This window comes from Podarcis liolepis (genome assembly GCF_965112155.1).
Source record: "Podarcis liolepis genome assembly, chromosome: 2".
NCBI lineage: Eukaryota > Metazoa > Chordata > Lepidosauria > Squamata > Lacertidae > Podarcis > Podarcis liolepis.
The window spans coordinates 12,566,103-12,591,892 of NC_139555.1; the positions used below are offsets into that span (position 1 = coordinate 12,566,103).

At 43.3% G+C, this 25,790-nt stretch overlaps 2 protein-coding genes across 14 annotated transcripts in view; both read right to left on the bottom strand.

Annotated features, from left to right (window-relative positions):
- Window positions 1–24,731, bottom strand: part of HOXC5 (homeobox C5) — a 75,287-nt gene extending 50,556 nt beyond the window's left edge. Inside the window, exons 1-2 of the mRNA XM_083490523.1 lie at window positions 24,011–24,731; window positions 23,088–23,302 (exon numbers count right to left, since the gene is read on the bottom strand). Coding sequence (XP_083346649.1) covers window positions 23,088–23,302; window positions 24,011–24,542 — 747 coding nt within the window. The 5' untranslated portion in view covers window positions 24,543–24,731. The remainder of the gene's footprint in view (window positions 1–23,087; window positions 23,303–24,010) is intronic.
- The window catches only part of LOC310700483 (homeobox protein Hox-D3-like), a 150,508-nt gene that overhangs the window by 106,341 nt on the left and 18,377 nt on the right, over window positions 1–25,790 (bottom strand). Inside the window, exon 1 of one of the 13 annotated variants that reach the window (XM_083490180.1) lies at window positions 18,705–18,866. The exons of the other annotated variants lie outside the window; for them this stretch is intronic. Coding sequence (XP_083346306.1) covers window positions 18,705–18,724 — 20 coding nt within the window. The 5' untranslated portion in view covers window positions 18,725–18,866. Of the gene's footprint in view, window positions 1–18,704; window positions 18,867–25,790 lie in introns of those variants that run through there. 13 annotated transcript variants of the gene reach the window in all.

Sequence of the window (25,790 nt, forward strand, 5' to 3'; positions counted from 1 at the left end):
TTCATTGTCCCCGCGGATTCATTGTGCGAGCCATTACCATACTGACCGCTTGGTAACCTACACCTCTAGCCATTTGCAATCTGTGCATTGGGGGGGGGGGAGTGCCTAGCCACTGAGATTTTGCTATTTCATTGTTTAGTAATCATAATAATACTAATACGAAGCCCCTTGTCACGAAAGCCACATCCTAGCTAAGGTCACACGCATAACTACCTCCCCCTAAAAAAAAATAATGGGGAGACATACAAAATCGTCAGTTCATAAAAAATCGGCTGCAGTCCAACTAAAATTCACTGGGGCCATGCAGAGAGGACAGCCCCCCCCCCCCGCCAGTGTTTTCGATTCGGTGTATTACTCACATATTTCAGTTTATTATAAGGCTTTTAAATATATAGTATTAAAATACAGTGCTGAGAAGGAATGAATGAATGAATGAATGAATGAATGAATGAATAATAAAAATATATTTTCCCCTCTGACTAAATATCCAGATCCAAGAATGTATTTTCTGCATCGCCCACCCCCCGCAATTTAAAATTGGGTTCACTCCCTCTTCTAGAAATTATCACCATCCTCTAAGAAGTTCAAAGAGTGGATTTTAAAAGTGTGTATTAGGGGAAGGGAGTCAAAATACAGCTATTTTTTTCTGGTGGAGGGGGTATATCTTTATAAAGTTGGTCTTTCTATGATACCATGAAACAATAAAAAAAATTAATTTGAAAACAAAAGTTAAAAACAAAAGCATAAAGTGCCACAAAATCATTGGGTGTTCTCTCCCCCCCCCACTCCCCACAATAAAAAGAGACAGGTCTAATTTATGCAAAGAAATATGCAAATGTTTAATTGATTTTTCTTTAAATCTGTTGTCACTAAAAGTAATGAGTTGGTGCAAACCGATTTGAATAACCAAAGCATGTCACCAGAAGTAAAAATAAAAATAAAAATAAAAATACCCACGACCACATATACACATATTACCCCTTGTAGGTTCTCCAAAAAGCAAAAGCCTATAAATATTTATTCCTCCGTTTAAAACCCTTAAAAACGAACTCTTCCTGTTTGTTCGAAAAAGCACATATATGCAAACCATCTTCTCCTTCCCTCTTCCGCAAGCACCCCAACCCCCACCCAGCCCCCATTTACCCCTCCCTCCCTCTCCCAGGAATTCAATTTTCTTCAAATCTCGTTGAAAGTGGCTTTTTAAAAAGTGGACGCATTTTAATATTGCTTAGACGGCGTGACCTGAATTTCACCTCAACTGTTTGACTTGATCCAATAGGTCACTGCCAAGGAGTTATTGATGGGGAACCTCCATTGAAATTTGTCTCCTCGCAAATGGCCTTTAGATCTTCTAGCGAGTTCAATAACTAGTTATAATGTAGAAGGGAAAAAATGAAGCCCAAAGGCAAACGAATATGATGTTTCATTTTTATGCTGGAGAAATTGTTGGTTTTTCTTTCCCCTTTCCTTACACCCCCACCCCCACCCCATCCCACCCTTTTCACCCGCTCAAAACAATAACAAAATCTGATTTGGGCGAAAGCATCGCCCCGCCCGCCTTCTCCTCCCCCCTCCCCGCTAGCCCGCCTGCTTCACCCTTTCAGCTGAAGCCAGATTCGAATCTATATTACAAATCCATTTATTTATTTATTTATTTATTTATTTATTTATTTATTTATTTATTTATTTAGGGGTCTAACCGAAGAGCCTCGGTTCATGAACTCTTCAAGACTGACCCTACCCGAGAGTCCATACAATAATTTTCAGCTGGGTAGGAATCATGTTTGCTTTACTGGGGTGTTTTGATAATAATAATAATAATAATAATAATAATAATAATAATAATAATAATAATAATAATAGACATACCTATAGCTAACAATAGACTGTGTGCAGCTAAGCTTGGTGAGCGATTTTTTTAAAAAAATAAACATGATACCAAATCCCTTATGACTACATATGGATTTTAAAGAAAAGGTTGAACAGTCAATCCACACGTATTAAAATGTTAATGTTAGTTTTAGCACTGGGGCGGAGTAGGATGGGGGAGAGGGACTAAAAATAAGCCAAGAAAGAAAATTGTTTAAATTTCTTTGTGTTGTATAATTTGCTGTGGATCGTCTGCATGACGGTCGATCATTAAGCAAAGCAAGCTCATACCTGCTTACTCAGAAGTAAGTCCCATTGAGTTCAATGGGACTAGCTCTCAGGTAAAATGGTATAGGACTGCGCCTAAACCTCCTTTAGGAACTAACTGTCTGCTGGTTTTTCATACAGCTTAAAATATACTGTATTTACTTTGACTCCGAATGCTGAGTTCCATAGTATGCCGGTTCTGGGGGTGGGGCCGATCCCCTCATCACTGAAGAATGAAAACCTGTGAGGGTTTTGTCTTTTGAGAACCGAGATAAGGATTTCAAAATCGTCCAATTACAGAAACGCAGAGAATCCCCTCATTCCAGCCCTATAAATACCGCTGATGCATATCTTATCACCCTGTTGCAGGACACGCAGAGTAGCTTATAAGGAAAACAGGAGACTTAAAAGATGAGGAAAGGGGAAATCAGGAAAAGAGAAGGAAAACTCCTTAAATGTCCATGAGAAAATTCACGGGGGGAAGCTGACATTTATTATGCGCTGCGTAAACACGTACACAAATTTGGCTGCTACTGCCGTGTACGACACTGGCAATAGCTTTCTTTAAAGAATCAGCACACCCAGATTTATAATTCCTTCCTTGGCTCAGTTATAATATTAATTGGTGGGGGAGGCGCGGACAACTACGCTTCACAGGATCTAAGACTGGCTCAGCAAAGGAGGTGGCTTTTTAAAAAGCAGGACTTTTGCTACATTTTTTTAAACAAACAAAAACATTGGGGTTGGTGGGTTGGTGGCACCCAGCAGAATTTCGTGGTAGCAGAAAGGGTCACACCGCAACCCCACACCCACTTACCCGGGAGTAAGACCCACTGAACACAGCGGGACATACTTGTGAGTAGACATGCATAGGTTTCCGCTGTAAAGTAGTGTTTTTTGCTACATTTTTAATGGATACTGAGAAATGAAAATTGAGGTTCCTTCTTCATGTGGCTGGAGGAGTCCGGAAGCAGATTCACACGGACCCGTGCTTCGTTCCCTGCCTCTCGCTGCGAAGAACTGTATCTGGACGTCTGAACTGACTTTATTGAAAACTATGTGTATTTTTAAAAGACAATGGCAGGGGATATGAAAGCTCTGCCTGTGGTCCTTAGTCTCAGCTGGTGTATGTAAATCGTCTCATGATGTTCCAGTTGTCCAGTGGTGAACACCCATGTGCAGACTCACCAGGACCTTCATGTGAAGCAGCTCTCACAGAAAGCAACTGTCTGTCTCTGGATGGACAGTACTGTAACTGGTTTCAAGGTCCATGAGGCCATCAGCTTGCTAAGGCATGCCTGGATATGGTCAGCTCTTGGATGGGTGATCACCTGGAAACCACATGTATGTCATGACCCCTTAGGTTCCATGACAGAAGAAAAGCAGGAATATATATGTGTGTGTGTGAAAATAAAATGGAAATCCCCCAGCTCACCCAGTTTCTAACAATGTCTGCAGGGTCTTTTAGATGGCTATTTTTGATGCTATATGGTTTCTCTTTAATGACTGCATTTTATTAGTTATATCGATCTATGAACTCTTACAGTGACGTAAAATTCATACTACAAACTTTTATCCACAAAGAGCATGAATGTTCCGTGTCACTGAGGTGGTGGCACTTCCACGTGGGAGTGTGATGCTGTCCACAAACAGGAAGCTGTAGCAGAGTCTCCCATTAGATCTTTCTGATTAGAAAGATGTAGGAATGCCTGGGAACTGCGTGGCAACTGATACCCTTAAGCCCAGAGCAATAGGATATGGTGCTGCGGGATATTATGCAGGGATAGAGGGCAATTGGCGCTGTTCACTTTCCCCCAAGTAAAGGTCAGAGAAAACATTACATCTCAATGGTCTTCGGGAAACGTGTGTAGGTGTGCACAGCCTAATTGCGGGAGACCTGCCAGATTTTGCTCCCAAGCTTGTGATGGATTGGATAGCCACCCCCTTACTAAAAGCGTTTTTGCTTTGCTTCTTTAATGAATGCCAGTTTCCTCGCGAAAGTAGGCACTTATCTTATTCAAAGAAATAGTTGGCAACACGACTGTTTTCGATGATTTTATGCCTGCGTTTTCCAGTTTATATTCACAGGCGTGTGAATGTACACACGAGTGCCACGGGGCACGTTCTGGGATAGATTCATATATACATACACGTAGCTAAACTGTGGTGCGTGTGTACATACTGGAAAGGGCTATAGATTTTAATATATTGCATATACTTTACATGCACACTGAAAATAAATATGGTTTGGTACTTCCACAATAACGTCAACAAAAAAGCAGCAACAGAGGGCTCCAGATTTTTTAACATGGATGTGCATAAATGAACCTCTCTCTCTCGTTAGAATGCATTGGGTAAGTTCCATTTTTCTAATTATTTCTGACAGTATGGACAGCAAGGAGTGGAGAAACGGGACCCTACATTAAAATGCGTTCATGTGTGTTTTAAGGCAATCCAGGCGACTCTCGTCCACCTATTTGCAGAGCAGTAGGTTCTACTGAGCTCTATGGAAGTGCAAATATTTGGAGGACTGGATGTGTGGGAGAACCGCTTTACAAGGGAGACACCGAGCCCATCTACAGAATGACCACTCTGGGATCCTTTTAGTCCATTAACCTTCCCCTTTCTATGTACAAGACGCCCATCCATGATCATTCCGGCTTAATTTGATCTTCTGATCGATCAGACACTGCAAACCCACCGCCACCCACCCCAAAAAGCCACCAAGGAAAGATGTGAAATACATAAACAGATATTTGTGACTGCCTAGGAAGAATATTCTAATTACCTTTTAATATCAAACGCTATTTGAATTCCTTTTTTTAAAAAAAATCATGTGAATTATATTTTGAGTCTGGGAACAATGGTGCATTATGCTTAAAGAGGAGCTTTGTTATTTGTAATGTTTATTTTCTCCCCACCAGGGTACTCTCAATTTAATCTTTCACAGTGCAATAAACTATTATCTTAGTTAATCCCAAAGGTGAATCCATCAAAACCTTTTAATAAAACGTTTATTAGTTCCCGCAATTCAGAGAAGGCTGTAAACTGTAAGTACAGTGCAGGCGGTAGAACTTAAGAGAAACTTAGGCTGATGTGTTGGGGGGGGTGAGGTAATGTTTTGTTGTTAAATAAATGTAGGAGGGTCTATAACTATCTCCCAGCTGAGGCTGGCGATTATAATTCTGCAGGCTTTGTCAATTTCAGCTGTCATTAGTCAAGCCTACAGAAGCTAAAGGAGCTGTGGAGTCAGACAAGAGAAATCTCAGGAATGATATACACCACCAGGCCTCTGATGCATCATTGCAGACTTGATTAAGGAAAAAGAATCAGTTGCCTTATTTGGGTGGGGGAGAAGGAGAAATACTAAGCATCTTCACATTCTCATCATGTTCACCAAATGCCATGAATATGGGCTTCTCCAAATAACAATGGCAAACCCCAACTTTAGTGGGAATCCAAAACCCTGGGATGCAGAATACCCAGATGCCGCAACGATGGGTGAGAAAACAATAATAATAATAATAAGTTGCGTGGAAGGATAACAGAACACAATGGCAGCTGCTACTCCTTATAACAGTCCACTTTAGTGCGTCTCCCCGATTTAAAAAAACAGAATACATATATGCGTTCTCTGCAGTATGTCAGGGGGATCTGATACAGCATTGTTCACACATGGCTTCTCCGCCTATAGATGACCCCTATAGAAGGCCTAGGATCCTCCACCCTTTCCTATTAGCATCCTTGGGAGGAATTCGTTTCGACAGACCGTCGACCTACGAAACTGACGAACCCAGATGTCAAGTTTCCGAGTGTTCCATGTAGTTACCAGCGATGGTCTTTTAAGTGTGAATAACAGCAGCAGCAGTAGCAACAGGAAACAGGACTGTTTTTATTTCCTGTAATCGAGAGTGTAAAAATACCTGTTGGAGCTCAAATCATACCCTTCTGTTACTGAGGCGATGGCATTTTAAGGAAGGAAAGAAGTGCCTTTTGTTCCAAAGCTGTTAAGAGTAGCACTCCTCAAAGCATATGGAAATTGTATTTTTCCGTAAAAAAAGAAAAGAAAAAAGAAAAAGCAATTTTGCTGTTTTCGGGTCACTTAGCTTGTTTAATAGATAGATAGATAGATAGATAGATAGATAGATAGATAGATAGACTAATTAGAAAGTAGTGAACGTTCATAGAAAGGGAGTGATTCCTTCCGCACACAGCAGTCCACCCACCCACTCCCATAAATCAGTAGTCCGGAGTAAAGGGGATTCCTTTCATCTCTTTGTTTTCTTCATTTACAGCGTTCTAATCAGGTGAGCTAATATACCCTCATCAACAGCCTACGCTCTTTCTCTGAGCCTAAATCCATGGAGGTTTGGCTCTCAGCATCGCGAGGCGTAGTTGATGTGTAGTTGATGTTACACACGAAGGCCTCCCCCCCCCGTGTGTGTGTGTGTGTGTGTGTGTGTGAGAGAGAGAGAGAGAGAGAGAGAGAGAGAGAGAGAGAGAGAGGTTTTGATGGCAGTGAACCTCGTGAGGTCTCAACTCTAACGCCGTTTTGCTATTTTGCCTGTCCTCACCCCCCGCACCGGCTCTCTTCCCCTCCAGGGTTGGGAACATCTTCGCTCCCACTGAGAAAGCGGAAGGGGAGGGGGGAAGCCTTTCCTTGTTGTGAATAATCGCAATAGGTTATATCTTCCATCTCAGTCCAGGGAAAGGGACATTTTCAAGCGATGCCTTGTGGTTGGAGATCTCTCTCTCTCTCTCTCTCTCTCTCTCTCTCTCTCTCTCTCTCCCCCGCAGGAGGTATTAGCCTGACCACTTGTTTTAAAGGCTCTGCTCACTCTCTCTCCGCTTTATGTGCCGTATTTAGTGCAAATAAAGTTCCCATCCAAGGGAGAGCCGGAATGCCTGCAGAGCTCCTTAGCGCATCCATCTTAACTACCGAGGGTCTTAAACCTTATTATGCGTCGCCTTAAGAGAAGTCAAAACTACAAATAACTTGTCTTGAGATCCCAGGCAGGAGACACAAGTGTTTGTTTAAAGCGCGGCTGTAAAGAGGAAGATGGTGTTCCGTTCCCGTTCTGCACCAGAGCTTAAGAGGGGGTTTATTGCACCCCACCCACCCCTTTGCCGCCGTCCCCCACCCCCTTCCTGGTTGCTTGTTTCATCTTTTCACAAGCACCTCTGAGAAAGGAAGGGAAAGCAAAGGGAGCTGGCAGATTGGTGGGATTTACAACCTCGAAGTCACCCATCTCTCCAGCCCCCGCTTCCTGCGATTAGACAGATCAAACCGGACACCTACCTGCGTTTATGACCCACTCCCTTTCCTGAGTGGAAAAGGGTCCTGCAATAAAAGTCTAGCTTACCCATTGCTTTCATTTGAGGGGGTGGGTGGGGGCTGTATATATATTATTATAGGCCACCTGGTGAGGCAATGGGGTGGAAGAGAGACCACTACAATTGCATGGGTTTAAGGGAGGGGGGGCATAGCTTTCGAAATAAGGGGTCTTCTACTTGATCTTTCTCCCCCCGCCCCCGCCCCCTTTCGAACCCTGCCTCTTGCAATGAAGAAGACTACAGAGAAAGTGGGGGAGAAAGTTTCCTGCCTTGAAAAGACGGAGACAGCAAGAGGAGTGCTTTTACCACAGGCATGCAGCTGGAGAGGCTTCGCAAATCTCCTGCAAATGCTCATAGATTACATTACAGTTCATGTTACTGCAACTGTTTATGTTCCAGACTCAAGCAAACTCTAATCCTGCCTTGTTCAGAAAATAAATAGGAAGGTCAACAGTAGTGATTCGCTTCCCCTCCCCCCCTTCCTCCATGTTATACTTGCATCTTTGAATCATGAATAGGGAAAAATCTGTACTTCTCAGGAAATATCACGTAGAGCCTATTGGTAGTTGTATGAATCTATTTCTGTATACGTGTGTGTGTGTGAGGTCTAGGTGTTATCCACACATCTCTCTCTCCCTCTCCACTATTTGCGTATTACATTATACAATATTAATATAATATTAATATTAATGGTATTAGATGGCTAAATGTAGACAGACATTGCAGAAGATGTAATGAACTGGATATCGGAAGTTTGGCTACTGCAAATTACTGTTTCCCATTTTCTAGACTCCAAAAAATAAAATAAAAAACCTGAAGCAGGCATTTTAGATAGCCATATGGATGGATGGACAAATAGCTTATTAACTGTCCTAATCAACCGTACACAAATTTCTCGTCTTTTGTTTGTGCTATTGAGTTTTCCTTAAGCATTAGGTTGTTCGTTTCCTTTTCCCTCGAAAGGTTATCCCTCTCTAAAACTAGAATAAACCCACCCACACAACACCACCAGCGACAGCAGAGACAGCGACAAAAGGGCATTTACCACCATTGGGGGGTGTTATATGGTGCAGGGCTAATATGGGTAACTGGCAGGAAAGACAGAAATTGCAAGTCAAGCAAACCACAATCGCACACAAAATCGATAACTGGGATTTCAACTCTTGACCGAATGGAAACGCCATTTGATAGAGAAGCTCTTTCAGAACCAGATCATAAATCAATACAAGCAACAAATCAGTCAATCAATGCAATTTGCATAGACGCAAGATAGACGCTTTCTCTCTCTCCTATATATATATATATATATATATATATATATATTTGTTTTCGTAGATTTTCACGGGTACAGGAATGCAGGTTGAGAATTGCTCTTTAACATGGAACATCACCACAAGAGAATAATCATGGAAGCCATCGAGATAGAGAAACACCCTCACAACATGAACAAGCGTGACGACACGTCCCGCCTGCCAGACATCTGGAAATTAGCCCTCCCCACAAAAACCGACACCAGATCCAGAGGCACACAGAACGCCACCACCAATCAACCACACCAGACCCAAACCCAGACCCTCTCCACAGATAAATTACAGACACCATCCAGTAACCAAACCATAGTGGCACCTCCGGATGCTGCACCCCCCTGCAATCCCTACACAGATCTGGCTGGCACAGGGCACAAAACCACAGCTCGCCCCTATACACGAAGCCAAGCCAAAGCACAACTAAGTGCAGTACAGCCATCTTCCCAGAAAAACTCTTCACAAATTCAAGAGGTCAAGACACGAAGGCTTTAGCAACTAATCCACACCTAATGACCCACCTAAGTGGTACTCAGAATATCACTCAAGAAATCACTCAAGATATCCCTCAAGTAATTAAGGAACAAAAGAAGAAAAGAACACTAGCCTGGGAACTTCCCCTCTGCCCAGAACTTTTGAGGCAATACACCACACCCCTCTACAGTATTTATAGGAACTCAAACACTGAGATCCCGCTCTGTTCCAGTAACAAGAAGCCGAAAGCACCAGCCTGAAGATGACGAGTGAGACCTCGTCGAAACGTCGCCTAGACACCCCAACTTTTACACGGGAAGACACCCGAGGACACCAAAACCATATATATATATATATATATATATATGTATATGTATACACATACACACACACACACACATACACACATATATGAGAGTGACAAACAACAAATAATATATTCAACAACCCCCACACCGCACGCAGCCAGCACACACACATCACATTAAAGAGCTGTACTGAGCGAAACGCGTGAATACCAGCAGAAGCCTGGTATCAGGAATACTTTCCCAAAGACGAAAATGCCCCATCCCCCACGTCTCTGCTGAATTGCTAAACATATCACACTCTTCTCAAGGAGAATATATATATTTTCCTAAACACTCTCCTACAAATTAATTAATATCCTCAATGGGTTTCTTGTTCTTTACTGTTAGCCGTTTTAAAGTGTTCTAATTTATAAGGCTCCCACGGGAGATATAGAAATAGAGCTCCATTCACAATACCCTCAAATGAAAACCAAAGACTTGACGGGAGAGAAGAGGAAATGGAAATAAACGGTGTGTTTGTGTGTTGTGAAGAATGGTCCAAACGAAAGAACTACATGAAAGTTCCCTTTCTTGATAAGGATATGAAGGCAATAAAATTCATCTAGGTACGTACTTCTTTCACGAGGTGTGTGTGTGGATAACCTTTAGGGGTCTTTTAGGCAATCGCGAATGATCTAAAACTTTGCTCCCAGCAAATATTTGCACGGGATGTGCCGTCGGTGTGTTTGCAGCGCCTTAAAAGCAAATATACTTTGGTTGGAGTCCTAGGCACACACTGACCTAGGAGTAAGACCCACGGAACTCAACGGGGTTGACTTTTTGAGAAGACACGCATTGGATGGCATTGTCTGACAGCCAGCTGCTGGATGTGTTCATATACAGTAAAGGTGGGTGCTATTGGTATGTGTTGGACATTCCCTACCCTCTCAACCTCGAGAATTGTTATTATCCCCATGTTTACAAACTTGAACGCATGTATGGTCAAGGGAATGGAAGAAGGCTGTCCCAAATGCTAAAACATGAGGTTTCAACCCCCTAGGATCCTCCTCTCCAAAACCTCGCCAAATAAACCCTGCACCTGGTCAATTTTTTTATCTTCTTACTCTTCCCGTCCATCCACCCACCCCAAAGGGCTCTGAAAGGACTTTCTGATGCTTTTGGCCAAGCGCTGAGGCACTTCCTTACTGGAACCCTCAAGGATACACATCTAGCAAGAACTCTCGGGTCTTACAAAGTGGACACAGTCCGATGATCCCTCGCCAGTCAGCTCTGCTCAGCTATTCAAACATTGATGGCTTTTGGTTTTTTAAAAAATCTTTTGCAATTCAACTTGCAAGGGAACGCCAGCCCTCTGCTTGCCGTCTGCTCTGTGACCGACTGTTAGTCGGCTTGAGGCAGTGAGATAGGGAGGGATAGGTATCTAAACAAATAAACAGCACTCTTCCATTCCGTCACCTTTCTTTTTTTCTTTTTATCAAATAAGAAGAAGTCCTGGTTGAGACTCATAGCAGATAGGTAGAGAAATCGTTCCTCTTCCCATTAAAAGGCAGCGTCTAGTTCATTACAATGTAGGAAACGGCTGTTGTTTCAAGAATAGCACCTGCCTCCTCCCAGAACATTCCAACTCTAATTTTATTTTTTTATTTACAACACAAACTCATGCGATTTTTTTTTTTAAACTGAGCTCGTTTACTATGGCGTTCAATTTTTATTCCCAGTTATTCGGAAATAATTTTAAAGAAAGTACCCATGAGTTACAAAGATTTCCAAGCGAGAGCTCCCAAGATGAATAATAATCTTAATTAAATAATATTAATTAATAAGAAGTGTGATTCATAAAAATGTGTGATCTATCCTCTCTACCTGTGGCAGAACATGGTCTATCGTCATATTTCTATTCTATTAAAAAAATCCACATGGGTACACAATTTCTAAGTAAAATAAAATAAAATATCAAGCTCCGACTAATGAAGTTTGACAGAATTACTCGAGGTGATGGTGTCAGAGAAGGCGGGTGGGGGTGGGGAAGAATGGGAATGTGGCAGACGTGTGAATGTCACATCGCCTCTGTCAGTCACAACATGTTTTCTTCTGTTTGGCTTTCACACATATATATCATCGCCTATATGTTATTTCCTCTTGTTGAGTGGAGGACAAGGACCACGTGACCCCATTCCGGGCATGCTCCTTGTCATTCTGGAAATAGTTTTGATTTCACAGGAGGACACAAATCTTGCAGGTACCTTTCTATCTTTCGGTAGTAGAAAGGTCAGTTTGAAAGTATCAGCCACCCCCAAATATCCATTATGGGGAAAGAAAACAAAAACCAAGAAATAGTCGAGAGAATTGATGGGGGTGGGGGACTCAAAGCTTCCTGTAATCATAACTCCTCAGAGAAATTTCCCATTCTGCAGATGAAAGACTGCTTTGTGAACGCTTCTCTGAGATGGGGGTGCTGAACTCCTCTCTCCCTTCCACCTCCTGGTGGGGGCAGACCCATGAAGATCCATGTGTATTGCATCAGAGATCAATAATTTAAATACTGTATATATACTGTATATGAATGGACAGAACGTCTGTGGTTATAAGTAAATATATAGATATAGATATAGATCTGTTTAGTGGCAATGCCCTAATTCCCACAGGGCCAAGAAAGAAGGTATCGAGCCAGTCACCAACTCTCAGCCTAACCTTCCTCACAGGGATGTTGTGAGGGTAAAAGTGTAGGGGAGGAACATCTACGCCCCCTTGAGCTTCCTGGAGGAAAAACATGATATAAATATGATAGATAAATCCAACAGGCAGGAGGGTGGGTTGGTGGATCTCTATCTATCTGTCTGAAATCAATAATGTACAGGGCGAGTCCTTTAAAAGAGGCCCCGTGGGTACACATGTTCCACGGGGCCTCTTTTAAAGGACTCACCCTGTATAATAGGTTTCTACAATATCCAAAGATACGGAGCCTGTGGGGCTCCGGACATTGTAAGACTACCACTCCCATCATTGCCAACCATGCACTATGCTGACTGAGGATGATGGGAGTTGTAGTATAGTAATACATGGAAAGCCACAGGTTCTCCACCCGTTTCTTAATGGATCAGACCAATGCTCATCAAGCCCACTATACCCTTTTCCGAACAATTTAGGCAGCACAAGCATCAAATGAGGCGCTGTGATGGTCTCCTAAAGTTTGTCCTCCAGTACCTGGTATCGAGGGAGGTACCCTTATAAGCCTCTGTGGAGGATCCATTTAGGCATCTTGGCTAAGTGCAATCCACAGAGTTCTTTCCAGCGTGAACTGAATTCTTATACTGAGCTGTCGAAGAGAGAAGCCACCACTACTTCTTCTGGCAGTAGGGAATGCCAAACGCCCTGTGTGAAGACCTATGAGCACGAATTAGAATCCAAGCTGATGGTATCTGTTTACTTAGTGGGACCAGCATTTCTCTTCGTGGGTTTGGCAAATGAATGCACGTTTCAAAGCCGTGGGAAAGTAAACTGTGATAAAGCCACTGATTCCAACCTAAACCTTAGGCTGACCTCTCCTAACTTTTGATTCCTCCTCCTCCTCCTCCTCCTGCCCATCTAAGTAAGAAACTCGCTTTGCAGCACAAGCTTCCTATCAATTACCAAAAGCAAATATCTCCCCCATCCACGCTTTCCATATAATCCTTAACTACAACGTATGGGGAAAACCTGTTTCAGGTCCAAGTGTCGGATGCCACAAAACAGCATCTTTTCCCCCCAGATAAAGCTGGACACGAGTCAGCAGGACACCAGCCACCATCTTTTTTCCATCTAGCTATAAAGGGGGGATTTGCAATACTCCCAGCAGAACCATACCGAATAGCTGAATTGCCCAGTTCAACAAACGTTAAAGGAGCTCATCTGTCACCTACGTAAGCGCCCTGGGGCAAGACTGGATCTCCTTTGCGCAAAGGCACTATGACCTGAGTCAGATTTCCAACGCTTCAGCTGTGCATGGTTAGAGGGAATGCCAAGTGCTTTTATTTTGTTTTTATTGGGCTCACCTCAGATGGGAACCGTTTAATTATACAGTGAACTCCCATCTTATGCTCCATATTACTGTGTTAAAGAGTGCAAAGGTACCGAACTACTACTACTACTACTAATAGTAGTAGTGTGCCTCCTCCTCCTCCCTCTCTCCCCTTCTCTTTGTCTTACAACCTCCCCGCCCCCACCCCAACACCGTCAGACAGCATTTCCCTGCTAGGTTCATGTCACAGAAGACCAACACCCAATGGACTCCTTCCAAAGGAATTGTAGTTGGAATATACCGTAGCATTCTACTGCTCCATGCAAATTCCTTCATTGCTTGCTTCTTTTTGTTTTTATTTATTTTATTTAAGGCTCGTTCCATTGGCTCATTAAAGATGTGGGTGGTCTTTCTCAAGGAAGCTGCTTCTGGAGTGGACTTTGTCCTAAGAGGCTAGCAACCTCAGTTTGCTGCGGCCAAATAAGATGCAGTATTGCACTCAGGTGAAGGAAAGGTAAAGCAACCTCTGTCCATCACCCCACTCTCCCTTCAAAAAAAGAGCTGGGTGATCAGGATGTTGAGTGTGCCCCCTGTGGTTAATGTGGTCCAAACTGGTAAGGGCCTGAGGAGTTTTGTAGCTTTCTACAAAGAGGAACAACCTGTTTTTCTTTCACAAGAAGGAGTCACTGCTGTTATAATGGGCCTTCCAGAACATATGGCTTGGCTGTAGGCAATAGGGATGGTCTTGGTTCCACTAGCTAAATACTGAGTAGGAGCAGAGTGTATGTTTACTTTAGGCCTGTGTGCATCCTCCCACAGACGTATTGGCATCCCTAAGTCTTAATAAGACAGAGAAAGTTCTAGCGTGTAGTCTAAGTAAATTATATGATTGCACAATATCCAAGAAACAGTATGCAAGAAAAATTGAGCCCAAGTGTCCTCCCGCCTAGAAGCTCCTGCCTGGATTTTAATGTCATTTTCAGTGAATGGGACAGTAGTTCAATGGTAGGGCATTTTTCTGCACACAGAATAGCCCAGCTTAATTTGCTGGTTATATCAGTTTAAAAACTTGGTATCAGCTCATGGATAAGACCTCTGGTGGAAGACTGCTGCTGGGTGGATTAGATGGGCCAACAATTTGACCTGGTATAAGGCAGCTTCAACGTTCAGACCTGCCTTGCGCTAACACAAGATCACAGAACAGCCACATTAAAATACAAGAAACTTCAGACCTGTATAGTGGAAGGTACGGACACAAAGAGAAATGTGCTGAACACCCATAAACGATAACCTTATGGAAGCATCTTCCAACAAGAAAGAGTATTCTGGCACCTTGAGGACTTGGAGTGTCTGGCTGGCTGGATTCCATCCTTTGACCCTATGTTACCAGTACTGTAAACCCAGTCCCAATAACCGGGGTTCCAAATTCAGTGTTGCTATGAAAGCAGGGTTGCACAATGCTGAAAACCCACGTGTGGTTTTTCCATTCCTGCTCTAATGAATGCAAATCAAATCCAGTGGAACCAAGACTATAATTTAGCCCCGGAGAAGTAGGTAGGGGTGTGTGGGTGTCTCTGTGTGTGGGTGTGTGGGTGTGTGTGGGGGAGAGAGAGAGAGAGAGAGAGAGAGAGAGAGAGAGAGAGAGAGAGAGAAAGGGGGAGGGGAGGGGAGGAACAGAGAAAGAATTTGTGTCTGGCCCATGTTTGAAGATTCTGTCATCAAACATTGTTGTCAGTTTACTACCGGTTTAGGCCACAACGCTTTATAATTTAAATGACTGGTTTTACACATCTTTACATCCCAATAAACATGTTTACTCAGAAGTCCGTCTCCTTTATTTCAACTGGTCTCACTTTCAAATACATATCCTAGAGCTCGCAAATTTCCACGCCCCGTTAAACTGAGTGAGAGAAACTTCTGAAATATTGATTGCCCTCCTTGTTTTTTTCGGGTGGCCCAATAAGAATCAGGATATTTGAGGGGAGCAGAATATTGAAAGCCTCTGAAGACTGAAGAAGTGTTTAAGACTGCTGTGGAAGAATATGAAGGCTTTGGGAACTCAATGAAGTGTGTGTGTGTGTGTGTGTGTGTGTGTGTGTGTGTGTGTGTGTGTGTGTTTATGCCTGCGTGTTTGTGAGTGTGTGTGCACTGCTGCTAACTTCCTCTTTTCTGATTTCTCTCAGTCAGTCTATCCAGACTGTAAAGACATACTCAGCTCTGAGGAAAGGGGAGGATCTTCCATGTTTCGTGATGAAGATCTATTGGTTAGAACAGAACTGGACAGATGGTAAATCAGGATCTACGAATGGATCTCTCTCGGGATGGTTTGCAGTAGACCGGCAAGGTTTTGTTTTGTGTTTTTTTTTTTACTCCAAATGGTTTAACAATAGCAACAATTTTGTTAAAAAGGCTCCCCCTCCCTTAAATTAGGTGTCTGAAACGGAAGGCTTGGGAGGGAGGAACCAGGAATTAAGTCGTCTGCGAAAAGGACTGTAAGATCAGTTAAGGACCTTCTGAATGCTATATCTTAGATTGAGTGTGTGTTCAAAGGCACAGTAGCACCCCTCGCCCGCATGCCAACATTTTGCATTTTGTGGATCTCGATGTTCTAGTAAAAAACAAAGTAGATCCGTCCAACCTGAAGTATGCTCTCCTCTCGGTTAGAAGAACAATGAAGGAAGGAAATGCAGCCACCATAGAACGTTTTCATCTATGAAAAGTGTCGCCAGAAAGCCAGCGTCAGAACAGGACTGTCAATCATACTTTTGGAAAGCAGAATCTTCTCCCTCAGATCATACCCCTTCACACCGCCCAGACTTTATTGAGAGATGTGTAGGCCTATACAATGGACAGCTGTTCTCTTTTCGGGAAGAGCTTCAGCAACATCCTATTGGGGACCTTCCTGAGTGAAATTTGATTTTCCCACTTTCCTAGAGAAAGATGGAAGATAGAAAGGGGAGGAGAGGGAGATATTCTAGAAATGGCATTTTTTTTCTAAATGGGGAAAAGGGGACATCGTTCCGTTGTTTGTACAGGGAAATGAAGAAAAGGGTGTGCTTTCTTTTTTCATTCCCATGTGTTCAGAAGAGACTTTCTTCATTGTCCTGAAGATGTTGTTGGAAGGCGAAGAATGTCCTCCAATAGTTCTACTGAGAACCTCGGAGTGGTTGACATTTATGAAGGTCTGTCTATCCGATTTATGAAGGTCTGTCTATCCGCTGCACTGCCTAAGTGGATTGTGCCGACGTCCTTTTGGGTAGCTTGTGTTCAAGCTTTCTCTGAGGCTTACAAAATTCTGGTTTCCTCTCCCCTCTGTGACCTTCCTATCATCCCATTGAACACCCTAGTCAGCTTCCCAGTTCAACTTTTGCTGATGACTATCACCAGCACCAACCCTTAGGAAACCAAGCGAGGCTACTGGCACAAAATACAGGATGCTTTCTGTCTGGTGTGGAGTTGCTTGGATAACTGGGCCACAATGTCACGAACCAACCAGCCAAAGAAACTTTTTAAAAGCCACAATGTAACTCCTTTTTGCCGTTAACTTCAGTGCTGTTGTTAGTTGGGGCTGAGGATCGGGAACTGTGTTAAGGATGGGTTGGATGATATCCCAACGATAGTTTCTCTGCTCATTGGGCATGACAGCAATGTGTCAGTTGCACCTGAGTTTTAAACACAGTTTGGAAGCAGATCACAAAGATCTGCTCCAGACCTACATCGCCAAATTCGTAAGGGTAAGACAGGAGCAGTACATTTGCGTTCCCTGTCTCTCTCTCTGGCCTAGGTAAATTGCGACTGATTGCCAGACCAGTAGCTATCAAAATAAACCAGAAACTTCCCAGAAAGTCCATGCAGGAAGACACCATCCGAGCAAGATTTGGCCTATCAGCATGCGTACAGAGAAGCTCCCAAAGCTATGTGGCACTCCGAGGAAACTTAACTGATAATCTTCCCTAGGCACCAGCCTGCCATTATAAGTGAATTCCATCAATGCAACAACGGAACTGAGAAAGAACATATTCGGGGTTAAACTGGGGACAGTGCAAGGATATATCGAATGATTATAACAGCATTTGCACAGCGCTTTTTGGGCGTGCAAGGAGCTCCACGTCACTGCTATTCCAACATCGCTGCTCTTATCCCCAGACTGCAGGTGGACTGGTAGATCTAGTGCCTTGCCTAAGGCCACTGAGGCCAAATTTCAACCGGATCATCCAGTTCACCACCAGGAAAAAAAAGATTCACGGGATAGAAAAAGCTGTCCCTTGAATCGTAGTGGCAGTTACGTTAATGAGACTCACACGCACACACGTACAAATAATGTATACACGGACTTATGCAACGCTGATGGGACATATATTTCTCACACACCCGGATACACACTCCTCTCACGGTCTACTCCAGCGTTCTCTTCCTTCCCCTCCCTTCATTTCTCCCTAGGACAAAGATCTGGCCAGACTTTCCGGCCTAGCTTCCACCTTCTTCCACTCCACCTGCCAACACCCGCGATGCGTACAGAGCAGCCAACGTCTCAGCCCAACTCCAGCGCGCATGCACTTTACCCCGCCGCCGCCACCACACAAACTTCTTTTTTCTTCTACCCATTAAGCAAGTATTGCACCCGGGGACATTTAAGTGTATCTCTCAACCCAGCTGCAAGAAGCAGTCCAAACATTTTGACCGAAAGTTTCTGTTCAGAGGGGGGAACTCCCACCACCCCATCAGATCTCGAGCGTCTTCAGAGAGGTGTAGAAAGCGGGTGGGAGAGGAAGGGAATGAATCAACCTCTGCCTAACTAAGTAGAAGAAGGTTTGGGTCCTTATCTCATTTTCCACAAGCCCCGAGGAAGTCAGGAAGGGGAACAAAGGTCTGATCTTGCTTCTTGATAACCGCCACTCTCGACGTGCACTCCAGAAAGCTTCCCCACACCACCACCTCCATCACCCTGGAGGAAAAAGCCTTACGCTCCACACTTTCACCCCTCCCCCAACTTCGTAGCCAAGGTGCAACTGAATTCCTCTCCCCCCAGCCCCCACCCCCCACCCCGCACCTCCACAAGAAAGCTGGATACCATGTTAGAAGCTGGGAGGGGATGGCGTGGGGAGAGGAGCGCGCAAAAAAAAAAAAAGCGGGGAAAAGAAATTAACTTACTGATCTCGCCAGGGATCCATTTGGGAGGATGTGCCTTCCCTAACAGCAGCCCAAGACGTCGTAATCCGCACTAACTGCCTTGTCCCACTGTCCCAGCATTAAACAGCTCCAGCAGCTGCGATGGTGGACAGTTAAGATTATATATGATGTAAATATATTGTGGGTATGTCAGCTCCCCCAAACCATAAAACTTAGTTTAATGACATCACGTGCTCACCGAGAGCCATTCAGGGCTTTTGCTTTGGGCTATCCACATAAATAACCTTCAAAAGTTTTAAACTACTAAATTCACTTAGAAGCCATGGGTATTTCTGCTAATGTTCTCAGGGATAGTCAAAGTCTTGGCTCAAAAAGTCCTGGATTATTATTACTATTGTTATTATTTTTCATCCTCTCTTTTAAAGCACACACACGCACACACGCCCTGGAACTTTGGGTCTGTCATTTTTTTCCCCTTCCCTCGCCCTCCCTTTCTTGTTTGGAGGCCTTTTAAAAGTCCCCACTGTGTTGACACGGATGACAGTGAAAGGTAAGCGATGTTTCATTTCCTTCTTGGCTTTGCAAGACTTCTTTAGGAACGGACTGAAAAGCAGGAGAAAGAGGAAAAGGAGGGGGGCTGTTAGATATTGAATAGCAAAAGTCAATGACAAGCCCAACAACCAAATATTAATCAGTCCTGAAAAATTACTTTTTAAAAAGACAGGGAAGAGGCCCAAATAGACCCACGTTGTTCGCTGGATAAACGCACAATTATTCACAAGGCTATATATATATATATATATATATATATATATATATATGGCTGTATATATAACCGACTGGCTTGCGTTATGATAATGGAAAAGTTTTGGACGGCTATGTGCGTAAAGGCTTCTCTCCCCTCCCCCCCGTTTTATCTTAAGATAAAACAATAGAACATCTGATTTTGTTAATTCTAACCTGTCAAACCCAATTATTCCCTGGCAGACTTCCGATTAAAGGGAAAGGAAACACCACGGTTTAGGAGTGGGGTGAGCAGAGAAGACCAAATAGAACGAAACAGATGTAAAAACAACCACCTTTGGTTTCAGTGCACAGCTATCAAGATCTGCCAAGTCTGTTTCGGTGCCTCAATAAACACTCCATAGATTTACACAGGGTAGCTTATTATTTTCAGACATCAAGATGACATATATACATTTAAATGCTCAGAGAATGTTCCAATATTTGTTGTTGTTGTTTTTGCTGCTGCTGATACTCCTGGGAAGGCACACATTATTTGCAAACACAAGACAATAAGGAAGGCTCCTCTTGGATCAAACACAAATGGAATAGAGTAAAGCCCAGTGCTTTGATCTCCGTTACATGATTTGACTGATATTTGCGTAAAATCAAATCATATGACAAGTTAAGCCTGGAAAGGGGAGGGAAAGGAAACTTTCAAGTGGACTGTAAAATTGCCATAACATAAATTGTCATCGCCTTCGTGACAGTATTATTTGATCTTCTCAAAGAGGACACTAAATAATAGCTACAATAATAAAATATCAATAAACTTCAGAAATAGAGCGCTATTTAAGTCAGAGGGACTCCATGAAAAGCTGGGAATCTTAGGAGGTAAAGCCAGTTTTATCCTTAAGAGCTTCCACTGTCATTAAAATAAACTTTTGTTTTCAGGTTCAGGAAATGGCTCCATTGTTTGAAATGTGTAAAGGAAATACTATAAAGGTTTATTGAGCCATTGAGGGTCTCTCCCAAGCGTTTGTACTGTAAATAGCTCCGAAAACACCTCAGGCATGACCTCCGGTGTGTGTGACTGTGTGAGAGATAGTTGGTGTGTGTCTGGTGAAACACACACATACGTGAAATATACATGCACAGTTTTATCCCTCCCAAATTTCCACAGGCCTGTGCATGCATAGCCCCAAACTCCTACATTACTGAATCCAATAACACTACTATATGAAGAAGAGGACGAAGAAGAAGACGTCATAGATAGGCATAGAAGTCATCTTTAAACGCATAGAAAGAGATTACAGGTTTCAAAAGGAGTAGAGGACTATTAGCTTTCTTATATTGCACCTAAACCAGAGAAACTTTCGCAAATATCGTGCTTTATAAACCACACGTTGAAGTTTTGCGCAGCCCAGGGTTAAATCCTACCATTCTCTGCCCAACTCAATCGTACTTGTTCTAGTGATCACACATACACACAGCGTCTCATAAAGACCTACTGCCTTCACAAATCGCCCAGTTCTTGCACAACTTTCACTTAATGTCGATGGAAAGTTGTCTGAAGGGAGGGGCCGAGAGCCTAGCCCGGTAATTCTGTTCTACAGGGTTAAAAAGGCAATCTTTTTTAGAAAGGTAGTCTTGCCTGCATCTGGACTTTTAGATTATTGTAAACTGAAGGAAGGAATTATCAGGGAAAGAAACAAAGCGATCGCACGAAGACCTTTGGAGGACTTTGAAGAACCCAGAACTATGTTGTTCAAACACTAGGACAGGTCAAGAGTTGTTCAACAGTTCAAAAAAGAGGCATTCACTCCAGAAAGCTTGTGACGAGACCTGCAACTGAGTACACATCACCCAAAGTTCTTTTATTGGGGACGCAGCAGGGGCGACATAAGATACATAAAAGCCCAACCCATAGCCCATCCGAAGTTAAACACTAGGGTTTGACCGATTTCCACTGCAACCCTTGCTTGAAATCGTTCCCCGCCTCAATGGGGCTTACTTCCAACTTGCGTTTGAAGTAAATCTCATTGCGTTGAATGGGATTCTGAGCTTCAGTCCAGAGGCTTGTTCCATCCAAAGTTTAGCGCTTGGAAAGTCCCATCGATTTCATTGCAAGAGGTTTGTGCTAAACTCTCCCACTGAAATCAATATGACTTCACAAGTGCTGAACTTTGGATGGCTCGTGCCTCAGACTGACCCGGATTTGTTCTCGTTTTACATATTTATATATTTGAAAACAATTGACAGCAAAATAACAGTGGAAGTGCGGGTTTGGAGACAGCGCTAAAGCAAAGGCACCTCATATACGTTTTTCTCCCGCACTCCAAAATTGGCCTTAGGTGTTGATTTATTTATTATTTTAGCATTTATTCAATATGACAAAATATACTGTATATGTTCCATGGCCTTTCACATATGATATTACAACCAATAAATATATGGAATACAACATCGGGGAGAAGGAAGGGGGAGGTGAATAAAAAGGGCTACATGTAAACAAAAAGTATACATTTGTATAAGAGTTCAGCGTTGTTCTTATCGTTATTATTATTTTGCAAAGCTACATTAATTACGCAACCAATAAATACACAGGAATATTTAAGTCGGGAGAATTCACACACACACACACACACTTACCAGCCCCCACCCCAAGAGTGCTTTAATGTTTTTGCACAAATATCTCCAAGGAGAGATGGTCAAGCAGATTCGTTCATAGTCCATTCACTTTTCATTCATATGCAAATAATACAAAAATAAGTCAACGGAGAGGAGGGGGGTTGAATAATAAAATGAAACAACCCCACCCCAGAAGGACACACCTCACAGCGAGCATATTTTTTAAAAAAAAAAAAACCAAAACAAAACACAATAACAAATCACCCCCCACCCCACCCCCCACGTTTCAGGTTAAGTGCATCTAGGGAACTACATTGTGTGGAAACTCACCATCCACACCAGAAGTAAACATTCTCACACACCTAGATCGTGCAGCCCGATCCTATGCACGTTTACTCGGAAGGAAGTCCCCCCACGTTCAGTGGGACTGGTTGAGAAATAAGTGCTCACAACAGGTTTGTCGCCCGTCCACCGCGTTGGACACAGAGGTAAACTCCCACGCCTTTCACAACGGGATTTACTTCCAAGCCTGACGTTTAAGGATCGGGGCCTCGGGACTTTCCAAAAGTCCTGAGGAGCCCCTCTTTTATGCATAACTTGGACTTAGGGTTTCCTAAGCGTATTATTCTGATCTTCAGCGTAATCTTTTATAGACAGAGATATAGGTTATAGATAAAAGGACCTCTCAAATGTCGCCCATTGGCTTGGTTTTCATTTGACCGACATATTTCCTCCCAGTTTAAGGGGACACAGGTTAGAGTGGTGTGGTGGAAAACTAAACAAAACCCACCAACCCTCCAGCGAGCTGTACACTGAATTCTAGCTGAAAAGCTAAAGGGTCTGTTTGCATACTAATAAGAGAGCGCCTTTGTCTGATAGATTTGTTAGAGTATGTAGTTCAGTCCAGTCTGCGACCCTCCCCCCCCACCCGCCCTTTTCCTCTCCCCACCTCCCAAAGAAAACTTTTCTCAAGGTAGGCTACAACAACAACAGCAACTCTTGTCAATGTGAACTGACTCTCCCCGCCCAACCCCTGGCCCGGATTTCTACCTAGAGAGACTCTTTGCTTTTCAATTTGGAATCTTTCTTCCATTTCATCCTCCGGTTTTGAAACCATATTTTGATTTGCCTCTCATTCAAACATAGGTTGTTGGCGATCTCTATGCGCCTCCGGCGGGTGAGATATCTGTTAAAATGAAATTCTTTCTCTAGTTCCAGAGTTTGGTAGCGAGTGTAGCTGGTTCTGGAACGTTTGCCATCTGCTTCTGGAAGACAAAAGACATCGGATAAAAAAACCCGCTAAAATAATAATAATAATAATAATAATAATAATAATAATAATAATAGAAGAAGAAGAAAAAAGTAGGAAAGCAAAAGGTATTAAAGGGAGGGGAGAGAGATTTCTTGGTTCTACCCAGAATACATTTTTAATATATTTAATAGAGGAGGGGTATTTTCCAACACTTTCTCATTAAAGTTTTGGGTTCAAGCTAAGGTTAGTCCCTAATGAAGTGTTCTCCCTTTAAACCACGAAGAAGTGTATCTATAAGAAGGGGGGGGGAAATAGATCAAGTCGCCCATTTCCCTAGGTTAGGAAAGAGGCACAACTTCTGACTTTATGGAATGATGTGGTAAGGTCTGAAAAAACTCCTAAGCCCCTCTCTCCTTCCTCTTAAAGAACGCGAGCCTTTCCAAGTTATTTCTCCCCCTTAAAAAAATTCTTTCCTTCTTTCCCCCCCAACAAAAAAATGGAATATTGCCTTTATACCCGTTTTGTTTCTATGATCCAATTATGCCGTCATAAATTTGGGCGTATATCGCCTCTAAGCCTTTTAGTGGACAGTTTTACGAGCAATTGATGCCTTAGTCGTAAAATTTACGACCCCAGGTTTTTCCCCCCTTATTATTTGCCCCGTATGGCCTATAAAACCAAGGCAAATCCTGTGAAACAAAATCGAGAAGCGAAAGTTTACCGTGGCTCATGTGCAGTTTGGTCATCCACGGATAAATTTGTGGTGGCTGCTGCTGCTGCTGCTGCTGCTGTTGCTGGTGGTGCTGCTGCTGTTGGTGCATTGATTGCCCGCTTTGCTGAGCTGTTTGCACCGGTTCACTCTTGATTTCCCCACTGCTCTTAGATCTATCTTCCAACGGCGTACTGTTGTTGTTGCTGCTGCTGGTGGCTGTGGTGGTGCCACAAGCTTTCTGACTGTAAATTCCTGGGTTTAGAGAGGTCTGGTCGTCTCTGCCTAAAGTGTGCCCTGCGGATCCCATGACTGTACAGGAAGGTCGGTCGGGGTTAGATCTGGGGGTTGAAGACATGTCCACACCGTTCAGAGAGTTGGAAGCCCCAGATGAAGGGAATGTAATGCTCAGATCCAGCCCACTGTAGCAATACCTGGAAGGCTGAACCTCAGACACAGATCCATAATTCCCATAACTTTGCATGGAATAGGCAGGAACATTTTGATTTTGCTTATAGAACGAATTGGCTACGTAGGAACTCATGTCAGGAATTATATTTTTTTTCTCTCCCCACTCTCTCTCTCTCCCTCTCTCCCTCTCTCTCTCCCTCTCACACCCCTTTGATTAGGCTTGATTTGTGGCCCTTTTGAAGTTCAGGGTTTTTTGTTCTCTAAAGTGCAGAATTTATAGGTGGAGATTCTTCTTTTCTTTATTCTATGTGCGCTGCCCAAATATGGGATGTTTAAATAGAATCACGTGACGGTGTTGGCCAGTCATAAATTTGGCTTGATGACCCCAGGAGGTTATTGATGGAAGCCCGAGAAACGTATGTGATATGTTGGCATAACGAAACAAAAAAAAAAAAAGGCCCCACACTCAAAACACCGAGACAATGAGACTATAGCGTCACCTGGTGCTGGGTCTGGGGTATGACGTCTCATAAAATACTACCCTTCCCTAACGCTCGAGGCTTATGGGTGTGAAACAACGTCCACAAACAGCCCCTAAGCCTTCGTTGGGATGGAAGACAAGAGCTAATTTCCCGTCCACAGCGATTCATAGGAAATTTTCAGCCCTTGATGTGGGGTGGTGTAAAATATGGCCTTGGGACGCGTCCTCGTGTAAAAACATTTCCTTCTGTGTAGGCCGGATATTCCGCGTTGTATGCACATGTGTGTGCGCGCCCCCGCAGCAGCCTTATATGAGCCTGTTCGCTTGATTCAGTGTAATTAGACGCATAGTCTCAATTAATGCAATCGAGATTGCGTCTGCACTCAGCGCAACCAGGGAGACAAAGTCCTGGATTCGAATTCCCTTGGTTAGCGTTACTCGGTACACCAGAGAATACATATGTAGGTGTAAGTGGGATATGCTGCAGGAAGTAAAGTCAGTGTGCTCTGTACGCTTTATGCTTTATGCACATGCATACATTGCATTGTTGACATGGATGCATATATAACTGGTCGCATGGAACTGCTTTTATGACTAGGCGCGTGCAGCAGATTGAAACCTACGTTGTGTTAATCTTCTGTTCTTTGTATATCTCTCTGTATATGTGGAGTGCAGTATCTTTGGGAGCTGGTGTGTGTGTGTGTGTGTGTGTGTGTGTGTGTGTGTTCACTGGAGGTTATGAATCAACTCAGCCTCCCCATAAATCAGTTTTGTACCTCGGGCGAATGAATAAACATTCACCTTGTTTTTTGGTGTCTGTATGTCTGTATGTCTGTGGGCACGTGAGAAGCCTCTTTAAAAAGCTTGGAAAAGGGGATATCAGGCAGGTGAAGGTATGTG